This window comes from Danio rerio, chromosome 1 (genome assembly GCF_052040795.2).
Source record: "Danio rerio strain M-AB ecotype USA chromosome 1, GRCz13ab, whole genome shotgun sequence".
Taxonomy (NCBI): domain Eukaryota; kingdom Metazoa; phylum Chordata; class Actinopteri; order Cypriniformes; family Danionidae; genus Danio; species Danio rerio.
Window position 1 is genome coordinate 12,128,798 of NC_141021.1, and position 13,009 is coordinate 12,141,806.

Here is a 13,009-nt window from a genome sequence, read left to right on the forward strand (position 1 = left end):
GCTGGTTGAAAATAATTTTCCCGGATAATAAATCTTAAAAGCAGGGTTCGACAATAAGGATGGCCCAATATGCATGCAAAGGCGATCTTAGAATTGAGAAGCAACACGAATGACAAAAATAATTGTGTTGGCGATCAAAAGAAAGACCGAATAAAAGGGTAATCACCCGCACTAACAGCTAATGTGATGCGCACTACTGTTTAAAACGCGTGCGCGCTCCCGTTTCCTTGCGTGAAGCAACCATGCCTAGAAACGCACCTGATGTGATCGGTTCTCTTTCAAATAGACTAGACAAAAAGTGCTAAACATGCACCCACAGTCTTACTGCTTTTTTTAAGAGCTCCAGATTTGTCTTTTTGTATGCAGCACCAGTTGCTTTCGCTTGAACCATTCATTGAATAGGTTATTAATGGGTCTAATGTTAACCGTGTGTGTGGGATCATCCTTTTATTATCACACATGGTTTTTTCATCTCCTTTCTTTTGCGTCAATATGGTTGATTAGCTGTTTTGTCTGTAAGCTGACATACAAGTGATTCGCTCATAATCACGGCTTTACACTGCTCCCGTAGGTTTAGGCTTTATATCAGTGTTTCCCAACCTTGTTCCTGGAGGCACACCAACAGTACAAATTTTGGATGTTTCCCTTATCGGACACATTCATTTCAGGTTTTGAAGTCTCTTCTGATGTTGTGATGAATTGATTCAGGTGTGTTTGATTAGGAAGAGGCTGAGAATGTGTACTGTTGGTGTGCCATCAGGAACAGTGTTGGGAAACACTGATTTACATAAACCAAAGAATCCTTAAGAATACACAGATTTAAACAGCACAAGTGATTTAAATATTGATAAAAATAACAACCTTTACTAATTACCGTGCACCAATAATAACTGATAATAAGTGATTGATGTATTAGAATGATTTCTGAAAGATCACCTAAAATGGTCTTCTGTATTCAGCTTTGCTATCAAAGGAATAAATAACACTGCAATATAGTGAAAACCTGGCCTTCAGTTTTCCAGCACTTTTGTTTATATCATCACTGTGAACCGTTTTAACACACTTGTCAGTAATGTAAATGCCAGTGGTTGCTAGGAGTGTAAACATTTATTTTTCGAGCAGCTGTTGCACTACACTGTGTGCTGTATACTCTGAAGCAAATTCCAAGACTTTACGGCAAAGTTAACAGCAGTGCTATTAGCAAATAAACAATGGCAACATACCACATGACACTACAAACACCTGAGAAAGCTGTAAACTGCTGCTAGTAGGACAGTTCCAGAAACACAATGAAATACCCCAGATCTTATTACAGCTTACAGACACATAAGAACAGCAAAAGTAAACTTACATCTGTACTTATCTTCAAGGTGAGCTTTGCACAAAGAGATTATTCCTGTTTTGAAGGATAGGGTACGAATCTTCCCAGCTCGTCCTCTGCAGGAAAAAAAATAATAATAATAAAATAACAAGGTGACAAATGACTAAAGCAAGACCATCAAATGCTCTTCCCTTTTTTATCTTTTGCAGATAGAAAGTCAAGATCGGGAACAAAACATTCTCTCCGCATCATAGCTTGGTAAAAAAGAGGTTTTCAATTTTCAAAACAAACAAACTAAAAAGTTACGATTAATTCTTGGATTTAAACAAGGATTTAAAGAAAAAAAGACATCAGATTTTATTTTTGTAAATAATAATAGGGGCAACACGGTGGCTCAGTCGTTGGCACTGTTGCCTCACAGCAAAAAGGTCACTGGTTTGAGTACCGGCTAAGTCAGTTAGGATTTTTGTGTGGAGTTTGCATGTTCTCTCCGTGTTTGCGTGGGTTTCCTCTGGGTAGAGCCCTGCATGGGTCTTATATCTAAGCACTAGCCCGGCCTTAGTCCGAGATGCACAGGCTGTGGCCAGGCCCTTGTCTAACAGCTCATCAACATTTTTGGCTTGAGTCCAACCTGAAGCCCGTTTTTTTCCGCCAAACAGCTTATACTATTACAGCCATTAAAATAGACCAGATTTGTATTTTATAGAAAGTTGAAGTCTTTTCATTATGTTTTTTTTTATCAGACGAATTTAGAGAAATGTTTGGAGTTTTTTTGTTTGTTTGTTTTTTTAATGTAAGATTTAGGTTAAGTGACATCGATATCCAAGCGGTATGTTGTCCATAGTGAGCTTACTCAATTTAACAAGATGTGCATTGTGTATAATCAGTTGGCTCATCATTTAAAGTTGTCATTATATAAAAAAGTTGACCAGGAGTTGTCTTTCTTCTAGAGTTTTTCAGTTTTAACTCTAAAACTGGCATTGCCATTGGCAATTTTTTCTCTGTATGTTCTCAATTGCACGTGGCTGAAAATCTCTATACGCAAGGCATCACTGGCGCTTCCAAACTGCATAAATTAGATGTCATTAAACTTTTTTAAAAAAAAAGTTTTTTTCTAAAGAAGGCCTGAAGCCAGATATGCGTGCTAGCTATGATGTGAAAATTTTCCCGAAGCCCAGCCCTACGGGCATAAAAAAGTCAGGATGCTGTATGTAAATTGGGTAAACTAAATTGGCCGTAGTGTATGAGTGTGAATGGGAGTGTGTATGGGTGTTTCCCAGTACTGGGTTGCACCTGAAAGTGCATCAGCTGATTAAAACATTTGCTGGATAAGTTGGCGGTTCATTCCACTGTGCCAATCCCTGATAAATAAAGGGACTAAGCCGAAAGAAAATGAATAATTATAATAAATCTTTAATAATAACAACAATTATAATAATGGTAAACATTATTATACATCTTTGTTAACTAATTAAGCATAATTTTACTTGCTCACATATTTATAAACAATGCTGCTTATATTAGCAAAATTTTGCTGCAATTTAAAACACCCAAACCAATTTAATCATAATTTTTTTTTTACTTGCGTACTAGTGTATCAATACATATTAATCAAAGTCAATATTATGAGGTTGTTCATTATTGTACTGATGTGATAATACTGTTTAAAGAAAGTCAACAAAAAGAGTGTTCACATGCTAGCAAAAACCTAAAGCAGGGGTGCATAAAACATTTCAGTATAAAAGGCCAAAATATATATATATATATTACATTAAAAGTGCCATGGAATATTTCCTAATTTATTTCAGAATATTTCAAAATAAACAGAAAACATTACTTTAAATTGTATTAACTAATGCAGTATAACTTTTTAAATGAGAACTTAAAGGTGCAGTAGGTGATTGTCTTCAGAGGTATTTGTTGTTGTGCTGGTTGAAAGTCTCTTCACAGTCCAATAATAATGATTCAAGTAAATGATCTAAAAGTAAGGCATAAAACTAAAAAATGTTCATCCAATTAAATAGAGTTGGACCGACATCTCTCATAATTCTGATAAGTAGGCGAAACTGTCTGTCAGCAAATGCATATTTGAACAACTGCGCAGCCGTTTATACGCATCACCGCCGACCGCTGTTGGTGCCGCGCGTTCACGAGAGAGGGCGCGCGCGCGATTGTTGAACCTGCTTAATCAAAACTTTTTAAAAACTTGAATCAATATTGGAGTTACCTTTGCACGCTGGAGAAAGGATGAAACAATGGCTGAAGGATTTCTCTTAGACAGGTAATGTTTTGTTTTAAAACTATTTTAGCGTCATGCAAAGCTGATGTAATGTTAGATGTTACAAACGGGTTATATCTTCACTGAAGTGTTGTTCAGCCACTAAAATCTTCCGATGAAAGATTGATAAGACTATTTTCAGTTTCATAAGGGACCTTTTACATCATCTATAATGTAGATTTTAATTAGTTTAACAACAAAACAAAAGTAAATAGCACTATTCCGCCTAGTTTCCCTATATTGTTTACCATGCAACTCTAAATATTCACTCTGAAATAGCATGTCAGTTTGGCTTGCTCGCCACCGGACAAGCACTAGTTGCTTATAACACATGAGAGAGGGTTCTTTTGCTGTGCTCGTATTTAAGGAGGTGTGGCTCTAGACGGCTGGGGAAGGACTTTGATTAAGAGATTTATGCTAAGCTGTTAGCATTGTGAAAGATCACCTTCTGCACCTTTAAAAATGAGCAATAAAAACAAACTATCACATTTAAAATACAGTGGAATTTAAGCTGAATACAAAGGTCAAGCAGAATCAGCCTTTGACTTGATTTCATCAAAAAGGCTCTGCATTGTCAGGTGAAAATATGTACATTTAAACAGAATCTGGTTCATTTACAGCGTTTAATTGAAACAATTAGTTTTAGTTAGCATTTAATGTTACGTTAAATTTGAATTGACAATCTCAAAACCATCGTCATCATTCTCCCTCTCTTCTCAGATGGGGTGGCGGGACAAAACAAAGGTTACCATGGGCCAACTTTGGTCTATGGTCATCTCTAACCTAAAGAATGCTTTCAATGACTGTTATGCTCGTCACAATTAAATTGTTGAATAGTAACCAAATCAAATTGTGAGGCAATTAAAGATTTAGGCCTCAACAATTTATGTAAATAAAATAACAATAATATGTATATAAAAAAAACATGCATAAGGCTTTCATTTTAACAAAGCCAGAAATATATCAAGACCCTTATTTTGAAAAGTCTATGCTTTGCTATTTTTAGTAGGCTCAACCAAAAAAAAAAACTGCCTTTAACGTTACAACTTGCACACAAAAAGAAAACATTTGGAAAGGCCTGTCACAATAATCAATATATCAACAATATATCGCAAAACACATGGACATGTCCTCAAAAATTGGTAAATGCATTTTTCGCCCATACATGAAAACCAATTATAACCACTTTAAGCTAATTGCACTCTAATGGAGGTGTTAAAAAAACTCTGAAGTACTTACTAGAAATGACTATAGTATATTTTCATGGGATTAATAATTTCTTATATTTATATCACTCTTATATTCACTCAAAGTGCTTTACACATATGGTGGAATCTCCACATCCACCACCAGTGTTCAGCATCCACCTGGATGACGCGACGGCAGCCATTTTGCGCCAGAATGCAGACCCCACACCAGCTGATTGGTGGAGAGGAGACAGAATGATGAAGCCAATTATGATATGAGGAGGGTTAGGAGGCCATGATGGACAGAGGCCAGTGGGCAGATTTGGTCAGGATGCCAGGGTGAAACCTCTACTCTGTTTCGAAGGACATCCAGGGATTTTTAATGACCAGAGAGAGTCAGGACTTCGGTTTAATGTCTCATCCAAAAGACGCCACTTACTGAGCAGTATAGAGTCCCCATCACTATACTGGGGCATTAGGACCCACACAGACCGCAGGTTTGGCGCCCACTAACACCACTTCCGGCAGCAACCTAATTTTCCCATGTGGTCTCCTATCCAAGTACTGACCGGGCGTAGCCCTGTTTAGCTTCAGTAGGCAACCATGTGAGAGTTGCAGAGAGGCAAATAAATGTGGATGCCTACTGAAAATAGATCTGTAACGTTTTATTTGGAGTTTTCGTTAACATTTATTATTATTATTTATTTGTTTAGGATAAATACGTTTTCACATTCTGATTCCAAAGCCTATTTGTTAAAATGACTATTTAAATGAAATATTCTAAAGAATAAAAACTTATGTGTTCTTTGTAAGAGTGTACTTGCATTACGATAATATTGTTTATCGCAAGACATTTTAGTGCAATATATCGTACCGCAAAAAATAGATATCATGATAGGCCTACATTTAGGGTGTAACAATATATTACAATATAAAAATGCAACAATATTTTATTATAAACAGCAATAATCTGTATAATATATCGTTTATCACTTCTAATATACCATTAAGCAATTTAAGACTTTTCAATTATTAAATATCTTAAATACTTTAGAATTACTTTTAAATTAAAACTTTTTACATTCCCGAAGGGACTCTGTTAAATGGATTTCTTCTGTTAAAAACACTATTTCGCAAGACAATCAAAGTAAAAGGACGGCCTGAATGAAAAAGCCTCCAATGTTTTTTTTCCCCCCTCTCTGTTTGCTTTGGGGGACAGACAGGGGTCTTCTGTGAAATCTACCACCTCCATGTACAAACACTGCATGATTTATGGCTTACTGTGGTCCTACAGAGAAACATGCTGAGAAGCAGCTCCTTGATTCTCTGACTCATATCTTCTAATATTTAAAGGATTAGTTCACCTCAATTTTACAATTTACTCACACTCATGTTTTTCCAACCCCATCTGACCTCCTTTCGATCATGGAGCACACGCAGGCAAGCACAATTTATTTATTTAATTAATTTATTTTTTTTTTAAATACAGCTGCCAGTACATTTTTCAAAATTTCACCTTTTGCCTTTTACAGAGAAAGGAATGTCAATGTTCGAAATGGACAGAATGGCAAGTAAATAATTACAGAATTTTAATTTCTAAATGAACTATGCCATGAATGTTTTAAAGGGCGCCTATCATGCAAAATCAATTGCGCCTCAAATGTCATCCTCTGCATAAAACATATGCCAGAACAGTTGACGGTTCATTACGTTGTGGCGAACCCTGATAAATAATGGACTTAGCCAAAGGAAAATGAATGAATGAATGAATGAATGAAAGAATCCAAGTGAGGTTTTACTTAATGAGTCTACCATAGGGATGGACAATAATTCGATATCAATATATATCGCGGTACATTTTTTAATAACGGTGATATGAGTTTTAAATCCATTTCCGGTATTTCGATATAAATTTGCATATTTATATTTTATTATATGTATAGTAAATTATATATAATCATTTGTCGCTGAATGACGTTCAGTGCTCAGCCATCAAAAAGAGCGTCAGACACGCGCTGCCAGCGCTCAATTAGTTAAGCTCCGTCACCGAAAGTTTGCCCTGAATACAGATGTAATTAAACAAGCTTCCACAAGTAGGAATGCAGATGAAATAGTTGATAAGGGAGGAAAGACTAATGCATTGGTGTGGAAGTATTTCGGCTTTTGAAGTTCAGATAAACTTATAGTTTCGGTGCTCTGCAAAATGTGCCAGAGAGTGGTGCAGACTAGCATCGGGAACACATCAAATCTGTTTGCCCATTTGAAGCAGTTCCGCCCGATAAAACATATTGAGAGTCAGAAGATGAGGTATCATAAAAGTTTAAGCCAACCTCCCCAACACCGTAACCAGCGATGTCAGAAGAGAAGGCAATGAAGCAAACAGATGCTATGAGGCGCCGTGTAGAATTTAAATCAAACTCCGCTTATCAACACATACATAAAACACGTGACGTGCATATACACCTATACTATTAAATGTTCAAAACGTGTATGAAACTTGCACATATACATATAAACTTGATGCATGCTTATACCCACATACACATACATATAAACTCGCATTAACACCCAAATTAACACTGACATCCGCATAAACTCGCTGCATGCTGGCATACAGCACTTGCGCAAACGTACAAAATAAAATTCACAAACATATTTATCAGGAATCAAGTTATTGTAAAGCTTATGAAATAGAAAAAATGTGATAAATAGAGGTATTAAATCTGTTAAATAATGAAAATGTGTTATACAAAATAATATAAAATAATAGTCGATATAAATAGACTATATAAAATATATAAGAAATATTTTATGTTAAACCTTTTCATTTAATTAGGTTAGGTTCTTAGCTTTTAATTATACACAAATAGAAATAGACAGATAGAACCCTCAGCTTATTATATATATATATATAAAAAGCTAAGTCTGACAGTTTTATTCATTTGATAATTTATTTAACATTTCTTGTTTGTAAAGGCTAAATAAAAATTGGACAAGTTATAAGAGCCTGGATGTTATTATAGACTTTGCAAGTTCAGTTTTCAGACATTTGTGGGTACAGACATCCATTGTGTGCGTTCTTGGCAGTTTTTTCTGGCTTTCTAATATTGATATCGGAATTATATCGTATCGACTGAAATTTTAAAATATATCGTGATAGAAATTTTTGCCATGTCGTCCAGCCCTATAGGGTGTATCCTACTACGTACTTTAGGTCAAAAACCATGTGATCTGCGCATCACGACTCAATCAAAAAGCGTCATAGCAGAGAATATACGTGGACAAGTCGACTAGTCTGTGCAACCCCTAGTCTATCCTGACATTCGTCCTTGGTTATTAAACATTCCAAGAGAAGGGGCGAGGAGAACCAGCTCGCAAAAAAACACCTTCTGACCCAAAAATTAACATCTTCAACAGGGTATAATAAATGATCTAATTTGCATTTCGGTTTGAAACTTTACAGCCACATTCTGGAAACACAAAAGTCTTATTTTACCTCTTGTAAAAAGGGAGCCGTTTAAACAAGCAAAGCAACAATAATAAACGGGTCAAACGTACGTATCGTAAACGTTGAGCAGCCAGTTGAGACACATGTCCACACAGAGAGGCACGTTGACCAGGCTGCTGTGCTGCTGCTCCAGACGGTCGTAGATGCTGGTCAGACAGTTGATCACCTGCACGATGTCCATGAACTGCTCGTTCTGTTTGAGATTGTGCTGCTCAAAGGCTTCACAGGCTGCAGGCATGCTCAGAAGATCCACTGCGCACAGAGGAGAAAAGGGAACAGTTGTTAAAGTGTTGAATAGACTAGAACGTGACTATGCTGTTTTTAGAGTGTTCTTGTTGGTTGCCAAACTAAGCAGGAAATGATACGAGATGTGATATAGACAAAAATGTAATTTATTTGATAACAATTAAGCAATTTTTTGCTGAGTGTTTTTTAGGGTGTCAAAATTAATTGTTTCTTTGATGCAGACGTGGACAATTCAGTATCGGTTCAGTAATAGATCATAACCGGTTATTATATACTGACGTCATTTATCTAATATGCGCTATGTTGCGGTAGCTTACTATGGCAAGGGACATGCAAAATTTTACTGCATGTGTGTTTACAGGACAGTCTTTCACTGACACTTACAGCAGAAGCCCCTATTCACTGTATTGAGAGAATGAAAGTAAACTCTATTTCTTAGCTGTTACAGCGATACTTCTGGATACAGACACGAGCGTGTGTCAGCAGAGTTTTCTCCACCAATTTCCATCTCCTCCATTTCTCTATCTCCTCCATTTTCTCCACATGGATCAGATGTGATCGCTGCTACCGTTGATCAGTGACTACGTTTACATGGACATCAGTAATCAAATTATTTGCTTTAATCTAATTATTAGAATAAGAGTAAGGTGTTTACATGAGTTGCTTTTTGAGTGTTACATTCACGATCCCGTTTTACATGTTATAGCACATAATTTGATTAACGCCATTGCGTCACCGCGCTATCCGCATTTCATCCAGTGTGGACTTTAACTGCAGTTTGGCACTTTAACTTTCATTCACGAACATTTCATGCACGCCCTCTGTGACAAACGGGATATTGGATGCTGCCATGAACTGCTGGAAGTGTTGTTTTAATGGAAGTTCATACCGCATGCTGAATGGAAGAAAAAAAAAACTGCATTTCACGATGCAGGTGCCTGTGGTCTGCACTGACTGGGTAGGTGCAAAGAGTGTCAAACAGCTTTGTGTGTGTGTGTGTGTGTGTGTGTGTGTGTGTGTTTGTGTTGACTATCCTGTCGCAAAATGCAGCGAAAGTCGAGCATCTTTACATTGGCTTTAATCTTGACTAGTGCGGCTGAATGACATTTGTCCTGGAAGCACAGTACAAATGTGGTGGCGCTACTGACGCATGCTCATGGTCCGTATGCAATCTCTAGTGTATAAATCTATGTTTAAACAAGGTGATCAGCGCACTTTTGAACTGTAGTCTATACAAATCTACCAGGCAGAACATAAACAATTATTTGCTGCATGCCTGAATAAATGTCCAAAAATGTCAATATGTGAGGAAGAAAAGAAAGAGCAGGTATAAATAAATCTGAAGCACACTTGAAGTGCACTTATAGGATGGTGCAATATACTTCTTTTTTAGCACAGACGTTAAAATGCTTCGAGTCACATTTAATGACGTGATCTTCAACTACTCCAATGGAATGTAAAGCAAAATACAGTATTTAAAATTAAATATACATAACTTGGCTAGAATAACAATGTTAACAAACATTCATCAAATATATCATTCATTTTACAGTCTGTGAAAAGCAACACAGCAATTTGAAGTATCATTCAGCTCACAAGGATTAGCAATTTGCAAATAGTAAAAATTACTACTGTTTGCTTTAGCAACCTAGCAAGCCCTGTTGTATAATCAAATGTCTAAGAACCCAGTCATTTCAAACAGCTTTTTATAATCATCATTATTTCTGACAGAGAATACAATCTGACAGAGAATGCTAACAGCTAATAGAAAGCTAACTGCTAACTCCTTCCTTTTTACAAGTAGTTTCTCTTACTTGCTTTTAGACAAAAGTAGAAATATTTGTTAACTTTATAATAACTACACATTATAAATCATTTATTAAGCATTAGCAAATGGTTAATGTATTATTTGTTAAGCATTAATAGATGTTAGCAAGTAGTTTATAACTACAGCTACAAATGCTGTATTCTTGACTTGGCACATGTATAATGATTGTACTTTCATATTTTGTTAATGATGGATGTCTTGTAATATAGTTAATGCTTAACAAACATTAAATTAGCTATTTGCTAATGCTTAGTAAATGATTCATAGTGTGTGGTTCTTATAAAGCATTACCAAATGTTTTAGCTTTAGCTGTATTTTAGCCGTTTAGAAAGCCAACAATAAAACGTAAGTGGTGTGGACTTACAACAGAGGGCTTTCTGCATTCGTCTGAGCTTCATTGCCGTCCTGTATGCCGAGAACCGCACGTTGTTGAGATCCGCTGTTTTAGCGAGAGAAAATGTGACAAACGTTTATGTTAGTATGCTGATCATGCAACATTTGATTTCTGTCACACAGTAAAACCTCTCATCTCTGCATCTGACAATTTTTTTTTATTTGGATCTTATTTGTTAGGATCTGAAAAACAGGGGAGAAACATCCAGCTAGTTTCATCCAATTAGTTTCTCCATTATTACTCCATTGATCAAAATGGTTTCATCTAAAAATCTGACATTTTACTTAAGGGCAATTACACCACAACAGAGATTAAAACGTGAACTGTATAACATCTTCACAGCAGGTCTAGACAATGAGGCTAGCAAATGGCATGCATTATTCGTATGCATGTCAATGTACTTCAAATTGTGATTTTATATGAAAATGTGATTTATATAAATCACAGTTTTATAGTCACTTTTGACAAGCCTAAAGCATTAAATATACATTGATAAGTTTTGCTTTAATGTTAATGAAGTCTTTAATGCTCAGCAAGGTCGCATTAATTATTCAAAACTGCATTAAAAAGTTACATTGTAAAATATTTTAATTGTGTAAATAAAAAATGACTTTTATTTGAATATTTAAAGCTTTAATTTATTTCTGTGAAGGCAAAGATGAATTTCCATCAGTCATTAACTATCAGAAATCCATCTAATATGCTAATTTGGTGCTTAAATAATGTTTCTTATTACCACTGGGAAGAAAAAAAACTTGTGTTGTTTTGATGTGAGTTTTGTATTTTTTTCATATTTTATGTATACAATAAAAGGAACACAAAGACCCACATTAAATCTAACCTTGGACCACACAAGGTCCAAGAGTCAAGTTTTTTGAAACTGAGATTTATACATAATCTGAAAGCAGAATAAATAAAACATTTGAGCAAGATACAACTACTACTTGAAAATCTAGAATCTTAGGGTGCAAAATAAATACATAAACAAACACTGCAAAAATCACCTGTTAAGTTCTTAGCAGTGCATTTTATTAACCAAAAATTACATGACGATATATTTTAAGCTAGGATATTTACAGAATGTCTAATATGTAATATTGTAATAATTTTCGGCATAAGACTCATAAAAAACCTTTTGACTGATAGACAATGTATTGGTGGCTAAAATAAACCAGTGCAACTTAAAAGCAAAAACAAGCAAAATCTTCATGGTATATAATACACTCACAAGCCACTTTATTAGGTACACCTGTCCAACTGCTCGTTGACTCAAGTTTCTAATCAGCCAATCACATGTCAGCAACTTAATGCATTTAGGCATGCAGACATGATCAAGACGATCTGCTGCAGTTCAAACAGATCATCATAATGAGGAAGAAAGGGGATTTAAGTGACTGAACGTGGCATGTTTGTTTGTGCCAGGTGGGTTAGTCTGAGTATTTCAGAAACTGCTGATCTACTGGGATTTTCACGCACAACGATTTCACTAGGGTTTACAGAGAATGGTCCAAAAAAAAGAGAAACTCAGTTCGATGTGAGAGAAAGGCAACAGTAATTAAAATAACAACTCGTAACGACTGAGGTATGCAGATAAGCATATCTGAACCCTGAAGCGGAAGGGCTACAGCAGCAGAAAACACACTAGGTGCCACTCCTGTCAGCTAAAAACAGGAAACTGATGCTATAATTCACACAGGCTCACAAAAATTGGACAATAAAAGATTGGAAAAACGTTGCCTGGTCTGATGAGTCTCGATTTCTGCTGCAACATTAGGGCGGTGGGGACAGAACTTGCCGTCAACACCATGAAAGCATGGATCAATTCTGCCTTGTATCAAAGCTTCAGGCTGGAGGTGGTAATCTAATGGTTTGGGGGATATTGTCCTGCTACACGTTGAGCCTATTAGTGCCAATTGAGCATCGTGTCAACACCACAGCCTACCTAAGATTTATTGTTGACCATGTCCATCACTTTATGACCTCAGTGTACCCATTTTCTGATGGTTACTTCCAGCAGGATAACATGCCACGACATAAAGCGCGAATAATCTCAGACTGGTTTTCTTGAACATGACAATAAGTTCACTGTACTCAAATGTCCTCCACAGTCACCTGATATCAATCCAATTGAGCACCTTTGGGATGTGGAGGAACTGCAGATTCAAATCATGGATGTGCAGGGACAAATCTGCAGCAACTGCATGATGTTATCATGTTAATATGGACCAAAATCTCTGAGGAATTTTT

The 13,009-nt window shown here is 36.1% G+C and overlaps 1 protein-coding gene across 29 annotated transcripts in view; it reads right to left on the reverse strand.

The window, feature by feature from the left end:
- Positions 1-13,009, reverse strand: part of dmd (dystrophin) — a 249,405-nt gene that overhangs the window by 40,453 nt on the left and 195,943 nt on the right. For all 29 annotated transcript variants that reach the window (XR_015475971.1, XR_015475970.1, XR_015475969.1 and 26 more), the window contains 3 exons: positions 10,733-10,807; positions 8,345-8,546; positions 1,352-1,437 (listed from right to left, as the gene is read on the reverse strand). Coding sequence is in view for 25 of the 29 variants with exons in the window: in XM_087236510.1 (XP_087092636.1) it covers positions 1,352-1,437; positions 8,345-8,546; positions 10,733-10,807 (363 nt within the window). In the remaining 4 variants the exon portion in view is untranslated. The remainder of the gene's footprint in view (positions 1-1,351; positions 1,438-8,344; positions 8,547-10,732; positions 10,808-13,009) is intronic.